The sequence below is a fragment of the Hemiscyllium ocellatum genome, chromosome 10, assembly GCF_020745735.1.
Source record: "Hemiscyllium ocellatum isolate sHemOce1 chromosome 10, sHemOce1.pat.X.cur, whole genome shotgun sequence".
Taxonomy (NCBI): domain Eukaryota; kingdom Metazoa; phylum Chordata; class Chondrichthyes; order Orectolobiformes; family Hemiscylliidae; genus Hemiscyllium; species Hemiscyllium ocellatum.
The window spans coordinates 103856301-103881921 of NC_083410.1; the positions used below are offsets into that span (position 1 = coordinate 103856301).

The 25621-nt window shown below is 47.1% G+C and overlaps 1 protein-coding gene across 2 annotated transcripts in view; it reads right to left on the reverse strand.

The window, feature by feature from the left end:
• Nucleotides 1-25621, reverse strand: part of tmx4 (thioredoxin-related transmembrane protein 4) — a 57959-nt gene that overhangs the window by 15369 nt on the left and 16969 nt on the right. For both annotated transcript variants that reach the window (XM_060831824.1, XM_060831825.1), the window contains exons 3-6: nt 15893-15938; nt 14570-14698; nt 13245-13290; nt 720-821 (exon numbers count right to left, since the gene is read on the reverse strand). In XM_060831824.1, the coding sequence (XP_060687807.1) occupies nt 720-821; nt 13245-13290; nt 14570-14698; nt 15893-15938 (323 nt within the window). The remainder of the gene's footprint in view (nt 1-719; nt 822-13244; nt 13291-14569; nt 14699-15892; nt 15939-25621) is intronic.

Sequence of the window (25621 nt, forward strand, 5' to 3'; positions counted from 1 at the left end):
GAGAAGAAGCGAGGGATACAGAGTGATACAGGAACAGAGAGAGGGAGCGAGGGATACAGAGTGATACAGGAACAGAGAGAGGGAGCGAGGGATACAGAGTGATACAGGAACAGAGAGAGGGAGCGAGGGATACAGAGTGATACAGGTACAGAGAGAGGGAGCGAGGGATACAGAGTGACACAGGAACAGAGAGAGGGAGAAGGATACCGAGTGATACAGGGAGGGGGAAACGGAGAGAGGGATACAGAGTGATAGAGGTACGGAGAGAGTGATACAGAGTGACACAGGGACGGAGGGAGAAAGGAATACAGAGTGATACAGGTACAAAGAGAGAGAGGGATTCAGAGTGATACAGGAACAGAGAGAGGGAGATAGAGAGGGATACAGAGTGATACAGGTATAGAGAGAGGGAGACTGTGATAAAGCAGTACCTGGTCTGCTCAGGTAGTTACGAAATAGAGGTGATGGGGAAATGGGCTGGGTCACACTGAGAACAGACACACAGGAAAGGCACAGCGATGATTCAAAAAGCAGCTTTCATTTGACCTCCCCCCTCCCCCCAGCCTGATTTATTTCACCCAACCCACTACCTTACATACTTGAAAAAAAATTTCAATTTATAACCTGCACTACCAACCAACCACACTCGATGAGCGTCAGCCACTCACACATTAAACACCCCATTTCAATTCGACATTTGTAGGTATGCGCTGACTTACCAGGCCGAGAATGAGGCCTGCCATTAGTGTGGCAACCGCAAAGATAACATATGAACCCCACGCTGGGATGCCCAGTGTTTCAGTCAAGTAACCGTGTATTTGCTGAAAGATCAAAAGAGAGATACGTCAGGCCGAGAAACTGATTGGAAATTTACACAGAAAATGCTTGTTACTCTGACCACGAGCAGCTGTAAACAAGAAAGAGCACAATATTGTAGCATAACATTTAATCAGAAACTGTCACTAACTTTCCACTCTCTAATACAAGTGTTTAACATACACCAGTGCCCTTCGACAGAGTTCCATCAACTGAACCTTTTCAAATACAACAGAACTGTACTTCAAAACCAGTGCTGACTGGTTCAGGGAAACCAGGTTTTTTTAGGTTTGAGGAAAGGAGCAAGGGGTTAAAAGGGAATGTGAGGAAATTTTTCTCAGCTAGAGCGTATCTGGAACTTACTGCCTGTGAGAATGGTACAGACAGAAGCCTTCTTAACATTGAGGACGTGTTTAGATGTGCACTTGCAATGCCAAAGTATACAAGGCTGTGGGTCAAATGTGGGAAGATGGGATTCGGGAGAGATAGGTGGGTGTTTTTGACTAACACAGACTAAAATGGCTGAAGGGCTTTTCTCTGAGAGCTAGAGAGCTCTAGTGACCCTAAATATAGTGGAAACACTGTACAGTTAAACATTTCAGGATATTTATTATCTAAAAGCAACTTTAAATATCAAGATAGCCATGGGAAATGCACGGGTTACAAAGGTGGATCGAGGTGGGATGGTCTTGGAGGGATAGTGTGGACTCAATGGGGAAAGTGAGGTCTGCAGATGCTGGAGATCAGAGCTGAAAATGTGTTGCTGGAAAAGCGCAGCAGGTCAGGCAGCATCCGAGGAACAGGAGAGTCGACGTTTCGGGCATGAGCCCTTCTTCAGGAATGAGGAGAGTGTGCCAAGCAGGCTAAGATAAAAGGTACGGAGGAGGGGCTTGGGGGAGGGGTGTTGGAAATGTGATAGGTGGAAGTAGGTTAAGGTGAGGGTTCATGCCTGAAACGTCAACTTTCCTGAAGAAGGGCTCATGCCCGAAACGTCGATTCCCCTGCTCCTTGGATGCTGCCTGACCTGCCGCGCTTTTCCAGCAACACATTTTCAGCACAATGGACCGAATGGCCTGCTTCCACACTGCAGGGATTCTATGATTCTCCATCATTCTGTGATAAGGCGGTGCGCATTTTGAAATGCTTATCTACTTAGGATTGTTTAAAATTAAATTTGCGATTAACATAAAAGAAATACAACGGATCGCCCTGATGCCAACACAGTAAATGTTAAAATTACACCAGGTTGGCCACATTCCATCTAGTGGCACAGGTTGGTCAGTGCAGGCATAACCACCAGCACTGACCACCTTCCACCAGCAGGTGGTGCCCAAAGCCTCAGAACAGGAGAGAGAGAGAGAGGGGGGGCACTGGAGGTTTTAAAAAGGGGGACAGATGGAAGACAGGGTTGGGAACAGAGGGAGCAAGGGCAGCAGCAAAAAGGGGAGAGTCGGGAAGCTTCCGGACAGAGGAGGAGGAAATGGAGCAAAGATCTTGAAAGCAGGGCACAGGACAGCACGTTTTGAGGCAAACAACGTGGAACTGACACTCTTGACACAAAACAAATATAATGTCAGAGTTTTATTCATAAAGCTGAAACATAGAACCAGTTCTGGTCATACAATCCGAAATGTTAACTCTTGACTTCTCTCTATAGACGCTACCAGACCTGCTGAGCTTTTCCAGCAACTTTTCTCTCTCATTTCCAGTTCTTTCGGGTTTTTAACATTGAGCTAGTCAACTTCAAATGGGCACCGACAGAAATCTGTTCAGACTGTCAACATCCTCTTTACAATCTTGTTAGTTTCAAAGCGATCGATACACCTTCTGGTATAATCTGGCATGGCATCCACTCCCTCCAACACCAGCAGCAGTGTGTATCACCTACAGGATACGGCAGAAATTCATCAAAGATCCTCAGACAGCTACTTCCAAACGCACAATGACTTCCACCTAGAAGGACCAGGGCAGCAGATACATGGGAAGCACCCCCACCTTCAAGTTCCCCTCCAAGCCAATCACCATCCTGACTTGGACTGCAGTGGTTCAAAAAGGCAGCTCACCCCCACCTTCTCAAGGGGCAACTAGGGACAGGCAATAAGTGTTGGGCCCAGGCAGCGACACCCCCATCCCGCAAAACGAATATATTTTTGAAAATTACACAGTTCTTGGGACATCCCGTTGAACACCACGATGTTTATGCACAAGCTGCATCAACATATCCTTCTGGATGATCCCTGGAATGGTTGGTCTAACATTTGAGGAATGGCTGAGGATTCTGGGATTGTATTCATTGGAGTTTAGAAGATTAAGGGGAGATCTAATAGAAATTTACAAGATAATACATGGCTTGGAAAGGGTGGACGCTAGGAAATTGTTTCCGTTAGGCGAGGAGACTAGGTCCCGTGGACACAGCCTTAGAATTAGAGGGGGTCAATTCAGAACAGAAACGCGGAGACATTTCTTCAGCCAGAGAGTGGTGGGCCTGTGGAATTCATTGCCACAGAGTGCAGTGGAGGCCGGGACGCTAAATGTCTTCAAGGCAGAGATTGATAAATTCTTGATGTCTCGAGGAATTAAGGGCTACAGGGAGAATGCGGGTAAGTGGAGTTGAAATGCCCATCAGCCATGATTGAATGGCAGAGTGGACTCGATGGGCCGAATGGCCTTACTTCCATTCCTACATCTTATGGTCTTATTCCTTACCCCCTCCCCCCACTCTCAACTGTCTGCTTACTCCTCTAAAAACAGAGGAATCGGTGTCATGTTTCTGCACTGCTTCTCTTGGGAACGATTTCCACATTCTCCGGCACAAAAGGAATTTCTCTGGAACTCCCTGCTGGATTTACTCATGACTACCTTGCAATTAAAAGGCCTCTTATTTTGGTCTCATGTACACACACAAAAAAAATCCAAGTGAGACAGCACGGAAACAGACCCTTCGACCCAACTAGTCCATGCTGACCATAATCCCAAACTAAAGTAGCCACACCTGCTCCTGGTCTGTATCCCTCCAAACATTCCCAATTCATGCTCCTGGTCTGTATCGCTCCAAACATTCCCAATTCATGCTCTAATCCAAATGTCTCAAACTGTAACTGCATCCACCACTTTCTCTGGCAGTCTGTTCCAACACACGAATCACTGTGTAGAAAATAAGTTACGCCTCATGTTGTTTTTAAATCTTTCTTTTCCCACCTTAAAGATATGCCACCTAGTCTTGAAGCCACTCCCGTACCCTCGAAGACATGGTCTCCAAAAGGAATAAAGGCTCCCACTCACAGTGGAGGTCCTCCGGTAGTAGGGTTGGTCGAGCCATCAGCCACACTCAACAGTGGCCTGAGGCGAAAAGAAGGTACAAAACCTATTCCAGTTTTTGCGAATTGAGACGCTGCCCCAAAACGAGACAACACCAAGCAGAATCCAGAACGGGCACATAGACCTTAGCTCAGCGTCTCGCTTGGGGAACGAGCAACTCCAACAATGTCTCCCGTGCTTGGTCTAATCTTCCTTGTCAGGAGTCACACAACACCAGGTTTTGGGAGGAAGTGAGGACGGCAGATACTGGAGAGACACAGTCTTAAAAAAAAGTGTGGGGCTGGAAAAGCACAGCAGGTCAGGAAAGTCAACATTTTGGGCATATGCCCTTCATCAGGAATGTACTGATGAAGGGCTTTTGCCTGAAACGTCGACTCTCCTGCTCCTCAGATGCTGCCTGACCTGTTGTGCTTTTCCAGCCCCACACTTTTTGACACCAGATTATCATCCAACAGGTTGATTTGAAATCACAAGCGCTCGACAGGAGCTTTCCCTGACCAAGGAGCAGCGCTCCGAAAGCTTGTCATTTCAAATAAATCTGTCGGACTATACCCTGGTGTCGTGTGACCTCCGACCTTGTCCACCCCCAGCCCAACACCGGCTCCTCTGCACAGTCATCTTCCTCGAGCCGTTCCCGAATTCCCTCCTGTACCGGCCAGGGCACGTCCGAGAGCCGTGCCACAACAATCCCCTCGGTGTTCGCCTGGCGCTGACCCATTCCTGACACTCACTTCACCCAGCCAGTGGCAAGAACATAACCCAAATGGCCAGAGCAGTGGGCGCTGGTGCCCTGGATTTCCCAGTCTGCCAGCAACTGGCCACACGGGGGCACCAAAAACACCACAGAGTCACAACAACTCGGAAATAGACCCTTCGGTCCAACCAGTCCATGCTGACCCTAAACCCAGCCAAACAAGTAGATCCAATGGCAGCCAGTCCACGACTTGATTAACTGCTGCTAAATTTAGTGTCAGGAAATTACAGCTCGTTGCTCAGTTGTGTTCAGCTTTTCTTGTGGCACATGGGTAGTGTCCTTATCTCTGAGCTGGGAGGCACAGGTTCACGTCACACCTGCTTCAAAGGGGTAACGTAACGTCTCTGAACAAGTTGTTTAGAATATGGATTATTGTCGCTCTTTCAGCCAGTGACCAATTCCGAGATACGGACTCCACAGATCAATAGGTGCAGGCTAGATGGACAGATCGGTCTCTCTCTCTCTCTGTACTACTGTTTGCAAAAGTGCACACCGTGGCCCCCTGCTGGTGCTTCCCGTTCCGACAGCCTCAAGGCCCCCTTTTGAAATCTTCCTTCTCTTCTCATAACAGTTGCCAAGGTCTAACTGAGGTCGAGACACGACTCAATCCGATTGCTGTCCTCAAAAAATAAATGCCCGTGGAAATTTCTGACTGCAGGTAAAACTTAGATTGTGGTCGAGAGTGGGAAGTGACAGATCACCAATCTGTCCCAGACTGCCCACGTTGAAGCGATGGTCAAGAAGGGACAACAACACCCCTCCTCCCTCAGGACGCTAAAGAAATTCAGCATGTCCGCAAGGACCCTCACCAACTTATACAGATGCACCACAGAAAGCATCGTATCTGGGTGTATCACAGCTTGGTACAGCAACTGCTCTGCCCAGGACTGCAAGAAACTACAGAGAATTGTGAACACAGCTCAGTCCATCACACAAACCAACCTTCCATCCATTAACTCCATCTACAATACTCGCTTCCTTAGAAAGGCAGCCAACATCATCAAAGACCCCTCCCACCCCAGTTATAATCTCTTCCAACCTCTTCCATCAGGCAGAAAATACAAAAGCTCAAACACACATACCAACAGCTCCTTACCCGCTGTTACTAAACTTTTGACTGGACCTCTCAAAATTTCAAATTTAACGTTGATCTCGCTCTCTGTGCACCTTCTCTGCAGCTGTAATACTGTGTTCCCCGCTCTGTTCTATTAGGAGAAAGTGAGGCCTGCAGATGCTGGAGATCAGAGTCGAGAGTGTGGGGCTGGGAAAGCGCAGAAGGTCAGGCAGCATCCCAGGAGCAGGACAATTGACATTTCAGGCATGAGCCCTTCATCAGGAACATTGGGATGAAGGGCTTTTGCCTGAAACGTCAACTCTCCTGCTCCTCGGATGCTGCCCGACTGCAGTGCTTTTCCAGCACCACACTCTCGACTCTGATCTATTAGCTTTACGCACTGTGTGTGGCATGATCAGCCTGTACCACATGCAAAACAAAAAAAAACTTGTCATTGTACCTGGGTACATGTGACAGTAATAAATCAAATCAAACCAAATCTCCAAAACGTCCATGATTCCATCACTAACCTCCCTTGCTCTGCCAGCTCTGGGATCACAGCAGTTTTCAAACCCCCAAATCGGACATTTGAGAAGCACATTATAAACCCTGTGCTAAAGGGCAGGGTAACTGAAAGTTACTGTTTCGTAGATCATAGAATCCCTACAGTGTGCAAATAGGCCATTTGGTCCCACACCGACCCTCCAAAGAGTAACCCACCCAGCCCCACTCCCCTACATTTACCCATGACTAATGTACCTAAACCTACACATCCCTGAACACTACGGGCAATTCAGCCAGGCCAATTCACCTAACCTGCACATCTTTGGATCGTGGGAGGAAACCGGAGCACCTGGAGGAAACCCACACAGACACGGGGAGAAACTTCACACAGTCAGTCACCCGAGGCTGGAATTGAACCCGGGTCCCTGGTGCTATGAGGCAGCAGTGCTAACCGCTGAGCCACCGTGCCGCCCCCATCCCTCGCGGTATTGGAGCAGCGGGAGGACTTGAACCCAGGTCTCCGGGTTGAGTGGGAGCGGTGTTTATGCTGAATCATAAAAGCTCCAATTGCAATCTCTTTACTGTGAATCGGTTTTAGCAGCTACACTGACACTAATCTCACAGAAAGCTCTAAAACTCTAACAGGACTAGACGGGATAAATGCAGCAAGGATGCTCCTGATGACAAGGGAGTCCAGATCCGGGTGGGGGCTCACAGACTATGGATACAGGGGTAGGCCATTTCAGAATGTCTTCACCCAGAGAGCGGCGAGCCTGTGGAATTCTCTGTCATAGAAAGCAGTTGAGGCCAAAACATTGAAGGCTTTCAAGAAGGACTTAGATACAGTTCTTAAAGTTAAAGGGATCAAAGAGTGTGGAGCAGGAACTGGGGTGCGAGTTGGATGATCAGCCATGATCGAAGGGCTGAGCGGCCTCCTCCTGCTCCCATTTTGTGTTTCCGTTTAAAGAGACAAAAATTCAGAAGTTTGAAGAAACCAGGCAGGGGGAAGAGGGAACTGAAAGGAGGATCCACTGCATCAAAGAAAAAGCTGCCTGTCAATTATTCCACCCACAAATTAAATTCAAAAGAGATTTGCTGTTTCAACTTGTGCATTTCAAAGGCACACTCGCGCTCTTAAAAAATTTAGAATCCACGTTATCGACAGATCTTAAGAAAGCCAATTGACGATCCCAACTGGAATTAACCAGGATGTGTTTACTCAATATCATCCCTACAGGCAATGCTCTAGAGACATCCAAAGAGCATTGATTTTCATAATGCATTCTCTTGATATGAAGTATTAAATCAAAAGATGTGTTGAAGAGATGAAAGAGCTCTAAGATATGGGCCAGTTTCTCGGTCTCTCTCTCTGCAGTTTAGTTCCATCGCACACGTCTGTACCCGGGAGTGCAGAATCCAATCTTTGGATATGAAAGATAAACTGGACATCATTGTACTAACCAAGTTTCTAATGTCGCCATTTTCCGCAAAGATCGACCATGACGCTAAGAGACAAACATCCACGCCACATTGCAGGGGGTTTTTAAAGCAGAGGGCTACCTTACAACAAAGACAGAGTCCATTCTCCCTCCATCAGTTACAAAACCAATGGGCCTCATCATCAGGCCCAGTGGGGTGAATTCATCAACGTTTCGAGATTGTCAGGTTCTGTTTTATTCTTAATGATTCATTCAGAGTCATAAAGATGTACAGCACGGAAACAGACCCTTCGGTCCACCTTGTCCATGCCGACCAGATATCCCAAATTAATCTAATCCCATTTGCCAGCATTTGGCCCATATCCCTCTAAACCCTTCCTATTCATGTACCCATCCAGATGCCTTTTCAATGTCAGACATGAAGTGTAGTAGCCAGTGTTGGACTGGGGTGGACAAAGTTAAAAATCACACAATATCTGGTTATAGTCCAACAGGTTTATTTGGAAGCACTAGCTGCATCTTCATGAGGTAACCAGTGGGGCTAGATCATAGCACATGGAATTTATAGTACAAGATAAAACTAGCTACAGGATGAAGGGGCAGCTCTCCGAAAGCTAGTGCTTCCACATAAACCTGTTGGACTATAACCTGATGTTGTGGGATTTTTAACTTTTAAATGTTACAATTGTACCAGCCTCCACCACTTCCTCTGGTAGCTCATTCCATACACGTACCACCCTGGGTGTGAAAAGGTTGCCCATTAGGTCCCCTATATACCTTTCCCCCTCACCCTAAACCTATGCCCTCTAGCTCTGGACTCCCCCACCCCAGGGAAAAGACTTTGTCTATTTGTCCTATCCATGCCCCTCATGATTTTATAATCCTCTGTAAGGTCCTGAGCCTCCGACGCTCCAAGCAAAACAGCTCCAGCCTATTGAGAGATTTCTGGTGCTTGAGCAAGGGATAATAAAGATTTGAACGAAAAGGCTTTTAACATAAGGAAGAAATCAAAATCCCAATGAGAGAGACTCTTTCCAGGCCAACCCATTTCTTCGTCTGCTTGGATGCAGGAGTCATGAGAAAAATGGAGAAAGGCCAATCAGTCCATCTCGTCTGTGCTGCTATTCAATTAGATCACAGTTGGATCTCTGTTGCCCTGTGTAGCCCCATTACCCACCACTAGCACAGAGAAGCTCATCAATCTCAGAATCATGAGGGTACCAATGGAGATGATTGAGCCCATCTTCCCTGCACATCCCAGATTGATCAACTGAGCCCTGCTTTCAACCAAGGGCTTTTGCCCGATTACACCGATTCTCCTGCTCCTCGGATGCTGCCTGACATGCTGTGCTTTTTCAGCACCACTCTAATCTTGACTGCCAGAGGGAGTGGTGGAGGCTGGTACAGTTACAACATTTAAAAGGCATCTGGATGGGGACATGAATAGAAAGAGTTTAGAGGGGTATGGGCCAAATACTGGCAAATGGGACTTGATTAATTTAGGTTACCTGGTCGGCATGGACAAGGTGGACCGAAGGGTCTGTTTCCGTGCTGTGCGTCACTCTGACTCCCAAATAGCTCTGCGCTGCAGCTTTCCGCAGACTTTCTCCATTTAAATAACATTCAGCGAGATCTTTCCTGTTTTACAATAGAAAGAGCAGATAGTGTCACTGCAAACAGGCAGCAGGCAGACAGACGAGAAGAAAAAGACATCAGCCAGGGTTCCGTACAAACCTCCAGCAAGGTTTGTAAGGCTATGCTTGTTCAAGTTTGTATACCACAGTGAAGACTTGCCTGGAGACAGGGTAACACAGTTAACAGAATGAGAGAGTTGGAGGGTTAAAGTGAGAGGACAGTACGTCAACAGATGTTTCAGAAGGCTTCACAGGTGATCCCAATAGATTGGCATGGTTGCTCAGTGGTTAGCACTGCTGCCTCACAGCGCCAGGGACCCAGGTTCGATTCCAGCCTCGGGCGACTGTCTGTGTGGAGTTTGCACATTCTCCCCGTGTCTGCGTGGGTTTCCTCCATGTGCTCCGCTTTCCTCCCACAGTCCAAACATGTGCAGGTTATGGTGGATGGGCCATGGGAAATTGCCCCATAGTGTCCAAGGATGCACAGGCTAGGCCGATGAGCCATGGGAAATGCAGAATTACAGGGTTAGGAAGGTGGGTCTGGGCGGGATACTCTTCAGAGGGCTGGTGTGGACCCGATGGGCTGAATGGCCTGCTCCCACACAGTAGGGATTCCATGATAATCGCACGGATTGGATGAGGAAGACACGGATACCATATTTCTGCTGCAGGGTGAATCCAGGTAGAAATCAGAAGGCCTGCAGTTAAAAATCAGAGTTGGGCCATTTCACAGTGAGATCTTTTTTGCCTGAGACATAACCTACAAGATGGTGGAAATTCCTCTCACTCACTCCAGCAAAACAGTGCTGTGACAATCGAACTGAGACCTTGCTGCTTTAGATCATCGTGGGACATGGGCGCAGCTGGCTGTGTCAGTATTTATTTGCCCGTCCCTAGTTGCTCCTGAGAAGGTGGGGGTGAGCTGCCCTTTCTTGAACCACTGCAGTCCATGGGTGAGGGGGCAGTGGAGATTCACCAGGGAATGAAGCATCTCAGCTAATGCAGAGGCGCTGGATAAGCTCAAGTTGTTTTCTTTCAAGCAGAGAAGGGTGACTGCGGAACTGCGTAAGATTATGTGGGACGTGGACAGGCTGAACAGTGGGCAGCTGTCCCTGTTAGTCGAATAACAGGCGGAATCACTTTAAGATGAAAGGCAGGCGGTTTATTGGGAATTTAAGGAAAAGGATTTTCACTCAGAGGGCAGTGGGAGTCTAGAACACACTATCTGGGGGGTGGTAGAGAAGGGAAACTTAGTTTTTAAAACCATATGAAATAGAATATTCAACACTATGGGCCAAGTGCTGGAAAGTGCGTGAAGAGTAGATAGGTCAGCACAGACTCAATGGACTGAAGGGCCTCTCCTATAGTGTACGTCTCAATGTGTTGTGGGTTGACCCACAATTTCACAAGGGAGGGAGTTCCAGGATTCTGACCCAGCGACACTGAAGGAACAACCGATATATTTCCAAGTCAGGATGGGGAGTGGTCTGAGGGGGACCTCCAGGGGGCGGTGTTCCCATATATCTGCCACCCTTGTCCTTCTACTTGGCAGTCGTCAACCATCCAGAAGGTGCTGGCTAACGAGCCTTCGTGAACTTCTGCAGTGCATCATGGGGGGAAAAAGAGGGCAAGTAAACGTGGCCAATGTGCAGAGCAACCTCGATCTGACAGAAGGACAGGCCATACACAAAGACCTCTTCTGAAATATTGTGTCCAGTTCTGGTCACCCTGTTACAGGAAAGATATTAGACAGCGAGAGAAGGTTCAGAAAAGATTTACAAGGATGTTGCCAGGAGTGAAGGGATTGAACTATAAAGAAAAGCTTTGACTTTTTTTCCCCACTGGGAGTTGAGGAGAGACCTCAGAGGTTTATACAATCATGAGGGTTTTCGAGAAGGTGAATGGCAAGTGTCTTTTCTCCAGGGCGGGGACTCCAAGGCCATGGGGTACATTTTTAAGGTGAGAGGAGAGAGATTTACAAACAAAAAAGATACGAGGGGCACAGTGAGTGGTTCGTGTGGGGAATGACCTTCCAGAGGAAGTGATGGATGTGGGTACAGTCACAGCATTTAAAAGACATTTAGATAATTACATGTAGAGGAAATGTTTGGAGGGATATGGGTCAGGAGCAGGCAGGCGGGATTATGGTCAGCATGGACTGGTTGGACCGAAGGGTCTGTTTCTGTGCTGTCTGACTCTACGACTGAATCTCTCCTGGATCCTAACAGCGAGGACAATATGTGCACCCTCATCTTATGTTTGTTTACGACTCCTGGGCTCCAGTATCATTCAGGGCCGTCCCTTGCGAATTCAGTTAAAAGAAAGACATTATCCAAATACAACTGGCTGATCTTATTAAGGTTCCCGAGGACTCCGCACCTCAGAGAATCCACAGTTCACTGCGATTAATTTCACACATCGCCTCAGACCCAGTGAGATCAAACACAAACTGATTCGACAAAACCATCAGAATAAAGCAGAGGAAAGAATTCTGAAGGAAATATTTAAACCTGCACATCAGAACAGCAAAGAAGCATTTGCACCGAATTTTAGTCAGCCCCAGGGTAGCCAGTGGTAAATCAGTGCACTCCTTATTTTTTTAAACTATGCTCATATCAAGGCAAACGCTGGAAACCTGAAACAAAACCAGAGAACACTGGTGGAACTCAGCAGGTATGGCATCATCCGTGGGGAGAGAGAGAGACAGAGCTAACACTTTGAGTCCAGTTTGACTCTCTTGCAGAACTGAATTCTTCCTGCGAAGGTGGTGGATTGAACCTCTTTTGGAGAAGAGTAACATTGGGCTCAAAATGCTAACTGTGTTTGTCCCGCTGCACCGTCTGGGTTCCTCCAACAATAGACAATAGGTGCAGGAATAGGCCATTCTGCCCTTTGAGCCTGCACCACCATTCAATATGATCATGGCTGATCATCCATAATCAGTATCCTGTTCCTGCCTTATCTCCATAACCCTTGATTCCACTATCCTTGAGACCTCTATCCAATTCTTTCTTAAATGAATCCAGAGACTGGGCCTCCACTGTCCTCTGGGGCAGAGCATTCCACACAGCCACCACTCTCTGGGTGAAGAAGTTTCTCCTCATCTCTGTCCTAAATGGTCTACCCCGTATTTTTAAGCTGTGTCCTCTGGTTCGGTACTCACCCATCAGCGGAAACATGTTTCCTGTTGCCAGAGTGTCCAATCCTTTCATGATCTTATATATTTCAATCATATCCCCTCTCAGTCTTCTAAACTCAAGGGTATACAAGCCCAGTCGCTCAGTCTTTCAGTGTAAGGTAATCCCTCCATTCCAGGAATTGACCTTGTGAACCTACGCTGCACTCCCTCAATAGCCAGAATGTCTTTCCTCAAATTTGGAGACCAAAACTGCACACAATACTCCAGGTGTGCTCTCACCAGGGCCCTGTACAGCTGCAGAAGGACCTCTTTGTTTCTATACTCAATTCCTCTTGTTACGAAGGCCAGCATGCTATTAGCCTTCTTCACTACCTACTGTACCTGCATGCTTTTACATTTCGTTTACAGTACACTTATCCTTTACATTTTGTCCAAGGGTCAAAATGCCGGCTCATTTCTGGTGTAGCTATGTGCGGCCCGAGCTATGACAGACAAGTATCGGTCTGCAAGAACATTCCACTCTCGCAATCGCAATATTCCCCCGTAAGGAACAGACAACAAAATGTGATCATTCTCCCACACTCACCCTGATCCAGACAGAGAGTCGGAAAAGACCAGCCATCCCAGACATTCTGAAAGGAAGACGAGGAAAAAACAGAACAAGTAAATTAATTGGCAGGAATGAATCAACCCCACTCCTCCGTCTGCTAACAAAACTCTTGCTTCAGGGCAGGGCGACAGTGTTGGAATGGGTCGGCTATGGGCCAAATGACCTCTTCCTGTGGTATTTGATGCTAATCCATTAGAGGGCGAGGTGATGGGAGGACCCTCCTCCAAAATGGAGAGGAAAAAAATTGCCTTGATATGGTTACTGCCCTGACACTGCCTCAGGATTTAAGTGTCCCCTACAAGCAATGAGGTTGGTTTGGAAGGTGTAGGTGACACTCCAATGTACCCAGTTTGCCAATGGGATCCAAGCCTCATCTACAAGGCTAGCACCTGTTCTCCCTGAGAAGGTGATGGTGAGCTGCGCCACTTTAACGTGCTGTAGCCTACTGGAGGAACAGGATTAACATATAAACTGGAAAAAGGGGCAGCACAGTGTCTCAGTGTCTTGCACTGCTGCCTCACAGTGCCAGGGACCCGGGTTCGATTCCAGCCTCGGGCGACTGTCTGTGTGGAGTTTGCACATTCTCCCAGTGTCTGCGTGGGTTTCCTCCGGGTACTCCGGTTTCCTCCCGCAATCCAAAGACATGCAGGTTAGGGTGGATTGACGTGGGAAAGTGCCCATAGTGTTCAGGGATGTTGAAGTTAGGCAGACCAGGCGTGGACAATGCCAGGGTACAGGGATAGGCATAGGGGTAGGAGTGTGAGTCTGAGAGCAGTGCTCTTCGGAGAGCTGGTGTGGACTTATTGGGTCAAATGGCCTGTTTCCACACTGTTGGGATACTATTCTATGAAATACAACTATCCAAAGAGATGTTCAAGGAATTGACGCTGTAATTAACTAATTAGCTGTTGCTCAGGGTGACAGGGTCAGGGGGACCTCCTCACTAACCCCTCTTCAGACAAGGAGCACAGGGTCTTGGGTCAACAATTCACCTCAACGTCAGCACCACTGATGGTGCCGCAACCCCCCGATAGCGCAGAACCTGCTCTACGAGCTAAACAGACTGTCGAGGTCTCACGTCCAACCCCAGTCTGGACTAACCCCAGCCAGCAAAGCATCAGGGCTCACGCCCCGATCAGCCTGGCTTGTGTGGAGTGGAGGAAATGCAACCCATAACAAGCAGGGCTTGAACGTACGTTTCTCAGGAAATAATGCGGCACCTCTGACTCATTGGCGTTAGCACCCAAGTGGGCTGCCAGTGTCAAGTATTTATTTCTGCGAGCAAGAAATGAAGTCATTACACAACAGAAGACGGAGATTTCCACCCGCTAATCGACTCAACAGCCTCCCACTTCTTCTCCTTAATGAAACTCCGGAAATCCTCCAGCATCCTTGCTCCGTGATATTTCCGAAAGACGCCTTCTTTGGCACTGACAAGAGGGAAACAATGACAAAAGGGTGGGTTTGAAATCAGAAGCTTGGTCAGTTGAAAAAAGAAACAGTCGAGCAATTTCCAGTCACGCAGAAAAGCACAACTAAAGTGCGGGCAGGGGGCTCAAAGTGCAGCAGCTGATTGTAGTACAAATGAGCAAAAGGATAAATAATGGAGAGTTCGCATCATGAATGTTCACACTGCGTTCACCAATCCTGTCTTCCCTGTGGTCGGGAAAGCTGCTGATCCATAAACTCTGCCTCACCCCGGCATCTTGGAGCAACCACCACGAGAGGATTCGGCCATTTTATCCCCAGGAACAGGGAGTGTTGGTGTGTCAACAGAACTGGCTCACCCTCTACAGTCTATGACAACTGTCACAAATGTCTGCCTTGACAGGAGGGGAAAACATGGATGGCTTCAGCCATCTGTTGCAAATCACTTCAGACCAATGGGTCTTTTACGTAATCTCAGGAGATTCTGGCTGGCCCCAGCATTTGATGCCCATCTTCTCCTTGCTCTTGAGAAGGTTTGGAATGAGCTGCCTTCTTGAACCGCTGGTGTCCACCTGCTGTGGGTTGACCCACAATGCCCTCAGGGAGGGAATGCCAGGATATTGACCCAGCGACACTGAAGGAGCGACAATATATTTCCAACTCAGGATGGTGAGGGGCTTAGAGGGGAACTTGTAGGTGGTGGCATTTGCAAGTACCTGCCACCCTTATCCTTCCAGATGGAAGTGGTTGTGGATTTGGAAGGTGCTACGTAAAGTGGTCACTTATTCTTGCAGGTAAAACGGACACATGCAGGGAAAGGGAGTAGGGAGAGGAGGCATTGATGGCAGAGGAGTGCCCAATAACAGGACCCTTGCTTCAGATACAGTTAAAATCAAACAATACAGAAGATTTTTATGACACTCCTCTGGAGCAGGTGGGACTTGAACCTGGGCATCCTGGCTCAGGAGGTGGGGACACTACCACTGTACCACCAGGGCCTCTATGAATTTTACTGCACTCTTACACAATAAGTACGAGGCCACCGAGCTGAAAGGACGAGTCAGTTTAAGATTACGGGGATCAAGGGAAAATATCGGAGCGCCTGGAAAAGCGGATAACAGCGTAAATTCTGCAGCGTAAAGTCAATGAACTTTCCAGCCCCACGTAGGGACGAGAAAGGCAATCGCTGTACTCACTGGTAAATGGTTGGCAAAGTGGTGACAAAGAAGCGGCCGCTCAAACCTAATTTGAAGGAAAAAGAAAAATTAGACGGTCACTGCATTTCGGTTTCACCCCCCAACAACTATCGAGGTCAGAGAAGACAATACCGGGATTCCTTTATGGCTGCACTTTCTGTCCTGTGGACCCCTCTGTGAGTCATGAGGTGGGTACTTACAGATTCAAGTGACGTGACCGATGCCTGAACACAAACATGACAAGCGCGATGGCAAGGGGTTGGTCAATTCAGTCCCAGTCCTTGTCCACAGCACCTGCATGCTGCGTCTCCAATGCAAAGGTCCCTTATAGAGGTTTATAAAACCATGGAGGAGCATGGATAGAATAAACAGACAAGGTCTTTTCCCTGGGGTGGAGGAGTCCAGAACCAGAGGGCATAGGTTTAGGGTTAGAGGGGAATAAAAGAGACCTAAGGGGCAACTTTTTCCACACAGTGTGGTACGTGTATGGAATGAGCTGCCAGAGAAAGTGGTAACGGCTGGTTTAATTGCAACATTGATGAGTAGGAAGAGTTTAGAGGGATACAGACCAAGTGCTGGCAAATGGAACTAGATTAATTTAGGATAACCGGTCAGCATGGACAAGTTGAACCGAAGTTGTGCTCTAAATCTCTGTAATTCTTAAGTCAAGATGCATTTACAATAATAAACACAATGGCGTTGTAACTGAGGATACAGGAATACAATTACATGTGGCAGTGCTGCAGTTGGAGTCGCATCTCAAGGCTGGTCATGTCACAGGACTAATTCCCATGAAATCTTCCCACTTCAGGGTCAGAAAACATTCAGATCATTCAACCGATGATGTCTGCAACACTAGGTGGTGCAACTGTACACAGACTCAGCAGGGACTCCAGGCACTAAATACAAATCAAAAGAAATGTGGACGCTGGAAATCAGAAACAGAAGTTGCTGGAAAAGCTCAGCAGGTCCGGCAGCATTGGTGGAGAGAAATCAGAGTTAATGTTTCGTGTCCGCTGTTCTGAGGGAGGGTCACTCTGCTTTCTCTCTCCACAGACCCTGCCGGACCTGCTGAGCTTTTCCAGCAACTTCTGTTTTTGTGTGCATCCCTGGGCACACTCGCATGCACCCACTGCAGTAGCTGCAACTATGACCGAACCCTTGAAGTGACTGCTCTGAAGCGACTGGTGGTCGCTAATCCCAAACTGTGCCGCTTTCTTCAAAGAATCAGACATCACACGCTTTGAGTATCTTTTTGGCCGCGGGGGGGGGGGGGGGGGATATAAGCATGTTGGCATCAACAACTGAACAGACCAATAGCCGACTCTACAGCCAAAGTCTCTAGTCAAAGCACTGTTGTTAACAGCATGGAATCAAACAGCACAGAAACAGACTCTTCGGTCCAACTCATCCATGCCGACCCAGATATCCGAACCTAATCTAGTTCCACTTGCTAGCACTTGGCTCTTATCACTCTAAACCCTTCCTACTCATACACCCATCCTTTTAAGTGTTATGATGTGGAGGTGCTGGCGTTGGACTGGGGTGGACAATGTGAAAAATCACACAACACCAGGTTATAGTCCAACAGGTTTATTTGGAAGCACTAGCTTTCGGACCGCTGTTCCTTCATCAGGTGGTTGTGGAGTACACAATTGTGAGACACAGAATTGCACACACTTTTGCTGTAAATTCTGTGTCTTACAATTGTGCCCTCCACAACCATCTGATGAAGGAGCAGCGCTCCAAGAGCTATGCTTCCAAAAAAACCTGTTGGACTATAACCTGGTGTTGTGCGATCTTTCACTTTTAAATGTTGTAATTGTACCAGCCTCCACATCTTCTGGCAGCTCATTCCATACCTGTACCACCCTCTGTGTGAAAAATGTCACCCATTAGGCCCCTTTTAAACCTTTCCCCTCTCACCTGAAACCTATACCATCTAGTTTTGGACTCCCCTAGTCTGGGGAAAAGGCCTTCGCTATTTACACTTTCTGTTGCATGCTTCCTCCTACAAATCAACATTTTATTTTCTGAACAGCGTCTGTATTCACAAGCATTAAAAGAAAGCTTCTCAAAAATGCAGAGGCCGATTCAAACCCAAGTTTAAAAGATGTTAGTGTTTCCGCCACTCTCTCTCTCTCTCTCTTCAAAAGGGCTGATTAGTAGGTTTTAGGATCTTCACCAACAAACCTCCAGATGGCTTTCCCAACTTCTAGTAGAGCAGGAAACCACTGGATACTCCATCCCCCACAATGAGGATTGCCTGGCCTCTCATTAAAGGAGCTCTGAAGTCAAAACATTAACACGAAACATGAGCTCACTTCCTGGAACGAGAAGCCACATTCCCAGGATGTGGGCATGACTGGCTGGCCCAGCTGTTATTCCCCTGTCCCTGGTGAGCTGCTCCAGTCCACGTGGTTCAGGAATACTCAGAACGCTGATCGAGAGGGAGTTGCGTCCTGATAGGTGTCTGACAAACGTCCAGTTTGTGTCATACCCCCAGAGCCAGGCTTCCTGAAAACAGAGCTCACTCCCACCAGCTACTGGATGTGATGGATCCTAACACTGGGAGAAACATTATTAACGTCTCATTTTTCCCCATGGGTTAAGACCGTCATGGGCAAGGTCAGCATTCATTGTCCAGCCCTAATCGCAGAGTGCCCTGTGAGAGTAATTTTCAGGGGGCAACTCAAAAGCCAACCCCATGGCTCTGGAGTCACGTGTAGGCCAGACCAGGTACAGATGGCAGATTCCCTTCCCTATAAAGGACATAAGTGAAAAGGGCCTGGGCTTTCTACAACAACCATATCTGACTGTTGTCATGGTCACCACTAAGAAGGTCAAGCTTTTAGTTCCAGAGTCTATTCATTTTCACCTAAGTTTCAATTTCTCCTTTCTCCAGAAGGAAAAAGAAACAAATAATTTGTGAGATACACCAGGAGACTAAACCTCACTCCCGTCAACTTGTCCAAACAAAGGAACAGGGTCAAACCTGCTCCACCACTTAAGGAAATAAGTATCACCTTTATTATGGGCAGCACTGCTGCCTCACAGGGCCAGGACCAGGGACACTGGTTCGATTCCAGCCTCGGGCAACTGCCTGTGTGGAGCTTCCACGTTCTCCCCAGTGTCTGTGTGGATTTCTTCCGGGAGCTCCGGTTTCCTCCCACAGTCACAGAGATGTGCAGGTTAGGGTGGGTTGGCCATGCTAAATTGCCCACAGTGTCCAGGCTATGAAGATAAGCCATGGGAAACGTAGGCTTACAGAGATGGGGTGGGTCTGGCTGAGACGCTCTTTAGCGTATTGGTCAATGGGCTGAATGGGGATTCGGCAGACTATTAAATATGGGGAGAAAACAGGGAACACCTGGATGACCATGCAGCAGGATTGAAGGGCTGAATGGCCTGCTCCCATCTTTATGTTTATGAATCATGGCTGATCAAACACTTCAATATCTTCTGTCCACATTATTTCCACAACTCCCTTGGTGTACTGCAGAATGGAGCTCCAGTATGTTGGTTTAGATGTTCTATTGGTCTTCCCCTCCAGGTCTGAATTGTTTGCCCAACATCATTACCACCACAGCACCATAATGTGCTTCCCACAAACCGCTACTGTATCTGAACAGCAGGGAGTACGGCTCATTAAGGAAGTTCTCAGCTGTGAAGCTTCTGGAGGGTACAATGAAACGCAACATAAATCCACGTTCTTTGTAGTACAGTTCCCTTGCATAAAGGCCTTCTAATTGTTGAGCCCGATCTGAACACAGAAACATCACCTACCCCAGAATTTCCAATACAGCCTTGCCTAATTAAGCCAATATCACAAACAAGAGCAATTTGATCCTCAGTTTATATTTTGTACCAATTTATTTGAGATAAATCATAGGACATGTCCCAATTGTCTAAATGACATCAATACACTTTGAAAGATTTCCCTGGATCATTACAGCCCACTTACTTCATTATTTCACTAGCAAACACATTTTTTTTTACAAATGTTTACAAATGCAGTCTGACTAATATAGTTTACTAAACAGAAGTTCCAGATTTCAAAACCTGCATTTTCATAGCGTCGATTATGACCGCCTGCTTCAGAGCAATTTAAAATTCAAGTATCTGTGGAGGTGTGACCACAGTTGTAATGGAAGAAATGCACACAACAAGCCCTCGTGAGCGACCAGGAGGTAAGGTCGATAGCACGGGAACAGGCCCTTCGGTCCTACTTGCCCATGCCACCCTGTGCTAACCATGTGACAATGACCAGCTCAGTTGGTTGGACGGCTGGTTTGCGACGCAGAGTGCTGTTCACAGTGTGGGCTCGATTCTCACACCAGACCCTGACCGAGTGTTGCAGACCGGCACATTCCAAGGACCAGGACTACGTGCTGCAAGACACACTGAAGCTTGGGACAGCAGCCACCAATACGCCGTGGGGAAAGACCACTGTCTGAGGTCTTCCTGCTGAAGTTAAATAGGGGCCTGTTCAGTTATCAGACCCTCCTGATGCCTCAAATATACGTAAATATAATCTTGTTGAAGTAAGAAATGCCTTGGGTTTTTTCCTTCATATACTACTCTACAGAACCGAACTGTTTCAGTCACGGTGTAAGTATATTTATGAATAAAGTATATTTTTGAAATACAAAAACGCCGAGTTAACCATGGAGCACTCTTCTCCACCTCTCCCCCACACCTGAGACATGGCGACCCTCAGGTTAAACTCTCCACCAGTTGGGGACATTTTTCACTGGAGCGTGGGAGGTGACCTTATTGAAGTTGATAAAATAATGAGGGGTACAGACAGAGTTAATGGTAATTGTCTTTTCCCCAGGATGAGGGATTTCAAGACCAAGGGGGACATTTTTAAGGTGAAAGGAGAGAGATTGAAAAAAGACACAGGAGTAATTAATTTTAAAAAACACAAATGGTGGCTCATGTATGGAATAAGCTTCCTGAGGAAGTCAGCAACTTTTGTAGCTCAGGTTGAGGTTCTGGGTGTAAGTTTGCTTACTGAGCTGGAAGGTTCGTTTTCAGACGTTTTGTCATCATATTACATAATGTCAACAGTGAGCCTCCGGTCAAGCGCTGGTGTTATGTCCCACTTTCTATTTATGTGTTTCCTTGGGTTCATGCTGTCATTTCCTGTTCTTTTTCCTCAGCGGGTGGTAGATGGGGTCCAAATCGATGTGTTTGTTGATAGTGTTCCGGTTGGAATGAGGAAGGACACCACTTCGAGTGGGACAACACATCCATCTTAGGACAAGCCAAACAAAGAAACGCACAAGAATTCCTCGAAGCACGGCATTCCAACCGGAACTTGATCAATAAACACATCGATTTGGATCCCAGAAAAATAACAGGAAGTGGCATCACCACCACAGGAAATGACATCACTAATCCAAAAAAAGGTTGAACACATAAATAGAAAGCGGGACATGACACCAGCGCTTCACCGGTGGCTCACTGATAATGTTTTCTGATGTGGTGACGAAGCGTCTGAAAACAAACCTTCCAGCTCAGTGAGCAAACTTACATCCAGACCCGAGGAAGGGATGGATGTGGGTACAATTACAATGTTTAAAAGATATTTGGGTAAGTACATGAATAGGAAAGGTTTGGAGGGACATGGGCCAGATGCAGGCAAGTGGGACTAGTATAGGTTGGGACTGTGTTTGGCATGGACTGGTTGGACCGAAGGGTCTGGCTCCGTGACTATAGCAACGTTATCTTTTCAATAACCAGCCAGCCTGTTTTGGTGATGGTGAAATAATCATTGGTTGAGATTCTGGGGATAAATCCCCCTCTCCCAACCTTACCTCTTGTTTGAAACAGTGCTGAGGGATTCTTTACATCAACTGGAGAGCGTACAGGCCCTCCGTTCTCTAACCTGAAAGACGGCCCCTTCTATACAGCAGTGCTCCCTGACTTGCAATGTCCCACCTCAGTTTTTATACTCAAGTGCCTGGAATGACACTCCAAGCAGGATAGTTTTCTGCAAATTCATTTCTTAAATTAACCTAATTGACACAAACATGTTCCATCAACTGAAGTGCACATATTAAGATTTCCTCTTTTTCTACAGAAGATTCTCAAGGCTGATTAGACTAATTTGCTCATCCAGATTCTAAGAGACGCCGTATGGTGCAGATTACAGCAAAGTTATTCCTTCTGCAATGTACAAGGTTTTGCAATGATTAGCAAGCGCGGATACTTTCCGATTCAAGTTGCGATTTTATCAACTTGGTTCTTGTCAGCAGGGACTGTCATTCTGAAGGTCTCTGAGTCATACAGCACGGAAACAGACCCTTCGGTCCATGCAGACCCTAATCCCAAACTAAACTCGTCCCACCTGCTATTCCTGGCCTATATCTCTCTACACCTTTCCGATACATGTGTCCATCCAAATGTCTTTTAAATGCTGTAACTGTACCCATGTCCGCCACTTCCTCTGATAGTTCATTCCACACACGAAAAGATGTGCCCCTCATGTCCTTTTTAAATCTCTCTTCTCTGACCTTAAAAATGTCTCTCCTGTCACCCCCCTAGTATTGAACTCTCCCATCCGAGGGAAAAGACAACTACCATAAACTCTATCCATATCCGTCATTAATTTATAAACCTCTAAGATCACCCCTCAACCTCCTACACTCCAGTGAAAAGAGTTTCTTTATAACTCAAACCTTCCACGCCCAACATCCTGGTAAATCTCTTCTGAACCCTCTCCAGTTTAATAACTTCCTTCCTATAACAGCTGACTAGAATTGGATATAACAATCACATGCACTGTGTTTGAAAGGAATGGAATCGAACTGCAAGTACACACATTGCAAACAATGAAAGATTTCAAAAAGGTAAGTGGTTGATTTGCCATTTTGGTCAGACATATAAGACAATTTATCATGCAAAATGGAGAGAAACATGAAAATACTTCAGCGTTGAGGGATCAGGGTGTCCCTCAAAGTTACAGCAGGTGAAAAGGAGGAATTATATTGCTAAAGGACTGGAATATAAAAGTAGGAAGTGTGACTGCAACTGTACAAGGCAATGAGGAGATGGTACCTACAAGAGAGACAGAGTCCTACAGCATGGAGACAGGCCCTTTGGCCCAAACTAGTCCATGCTGACCAAAATGTCTGTCCACGCTAACCCCATTTCCCTACACTTGGCCCATATCCTTCTAATCCTTTTCTATCCACATATTTGTCCAAATGCCTTTTAAACGTTGTTAATGCACCAGCCTCAAACACTTCCACTGGCAGCTCATTCCATATGTGTGCCACCCACTGTGTAAACAAAGTTGCCCCTCAGGTTCCCTTTTATTCTTTCCCCTCTAACCTTAAACTGATGCCCGCTAGTCCTCAATTCCCCAACCCTGGAAAAAAAGACTGGAGCATATTCACCCTATCCATGCCTCTCATAATTTTATACACTCCTATAAGATACCCCCTCAGTCTCCTACGCCCTAAAAGAAAAAAGTCCTAGCTTGTCCAACCTCTCCTTATAACTGAGACCAAATCTGGGGATGATTTCCCTGGAGCGTCAGAGGCTGAGGGGTGACCTGATAGAGGTTTATAAAATTATGAGGGGCATGGATAGGATAAATAGACAAAGTCTTTTCCCTGGGGTGGGGGAGTCCAGAACTAGAGAGGCATAGGTTTAGGGTGAGAGGGGAAAGATATAAAAGAGACCTAAGGGGCAACATTTTCACACAGAGAGTGGTACGTGTATGGAATGAGCTGCCAGAGGAAGTGGTGGAGGCTGGTATAATTACAACATTTAAAAGGCATCTGGATGGGTATATGAATAGGAAGGGTTTGGAGGGAAATTGGCCAGGTGCTGGCAGGTGGGACTAGATTGGGTTGGAATATCTGGTTGGCATGGACGGGTTGGACCAAAGGATCTGTTTCCATGCTGTACATCTCTGTGATTAGATTATATTCCCCACAGTGTGGAAACAGGCCCTTCAGCCCAACAAGTCCACACCGACCCTCCGAAGAGTAAACCACACAGACTCATTCCCCTCTGACTTAATGCACCTAACACTATGGACGATTTAGCCTGGCCAATTCACCTGACCTGCACATCTTTGGACTGTGGGAGGAACCCGGAGGAAACACATGCAGCCACGGGGAGAATATGCAAACTCCACACCCGAGGCTAGAAATTGAATCTGGGACCCTGGTGCTGTGAGGCAGCAGTGCTAACCAGCACAGATGTTAGGCTTACTGACCTATAGTTCCCAGGCTTTCCTTTGTAGCCCTTCCTGAATAATGGCACAATCTTCACTACCCTCCAGTATCTCACCGGCGGTTAAAGATGATGCAAAAATATCAGCCAGGGCTCCCACAGTTTCTTCTCTGACCTCTTGGAGTGTTCTTGGATAGATTTGATCAGGACCAGGAGGTTTATCCACCTTCATACATTCTAATACATCGACTGTGATATGGACGGTCTCCAAGGTCACACCACTAACCTCCCCTAATTCTCAAATCTTTATGTTTTTCTCCACGATAAACAGAGAAATATTCATCGAGAACATCGCCCATCTTCTGCGGTTTCCCCCCCCCCCCCCCCCCCCACACACACACACACACACACGTCCACTTTGATCCTTGAGGGGCCCTATTCTCTCTCTAGTTATTCATTTTTCTTTAAATATACTTAAAAGACCTCCTTAGATTCACCCTAACCTTCTCAACCAAGGCTATCTCGTGCCCCCTTTTTGCCCTCCTGATTTCCTTCGGCAAATTCCTATATTCCCTGCGTACCTCCAGGGATTCCCCTGATCCTAGCTGCCTGTACCTGAGCCACGCTTCCTCCTTTTTTCTGGTCAAAGCCTCAATATCTCTTGTCATCCAGGGTTCCGTATTCCCATCAACCTTGCCCTTCACCCTCACAAGAATATATAGACCTTGAACTCTAGCTATCTCACTTCTAAAGGCCTCCCACTTGCCGGAGGTCCCTTTGCCTGCAAACTACTCCGATCAATGCCTGCAAGCTCCTGTCTAATTCCAGCCTTGCCCCAATTTAGAAGCTGAAGCTGTAGACCAGTTTTGTCCCTCTCCATAACTATTTTAAAATTAATAGAACTATGGTCACTGGTCCCAAAGTGCTCCCTGTCACCTCCCTCACCTGTCTTGCCCTATTTCCCAACAGTAGGTCAAGTTTTGCCCTTTCCCCGAGTAGGACCCTCTATAGAAGAAACTTTCATGAATGCACTTAACAAATTCCACTCGGTCTGAGCCCTTAACGCTATGTCAGTCCCAGCCTATTTTAGGAAAATTAAAATCCCCTGCTATGACAACTCAATTGCTCCTGCAAATCTCCCCAGTCTCCCTGCATATTTGGTCCTCTAATTCCCATTCACTATTTGGGGGCCTGTAGTACAACCTCAATGTCACCATCCCCTTCTTATTTCTTAGCTCCATCCACAAAGCCTCACTGGATGATCCTTCCATTATTTCATCTCTCATTTCTGATTAACATGAGTATCACAGCAGTAATGTAACTCCCCCTCCCCTCCTTCCTCCACCTCTGTCCTGCCTAAAGCACCTATACCCTGGCACATGAAGCTGCCAGTCCTGTCCCTCCCTTAGCTATGTTTCTGTAATGGCTGTAAGATCCCAGTCCCATGTACCTAGCCACGCTCTGAGTTCATCGCCCTTACCTGTCAGCACTCTTGTATTGAGGTCGACGCAATTTAATCCAACAGGCTCTCTGCCG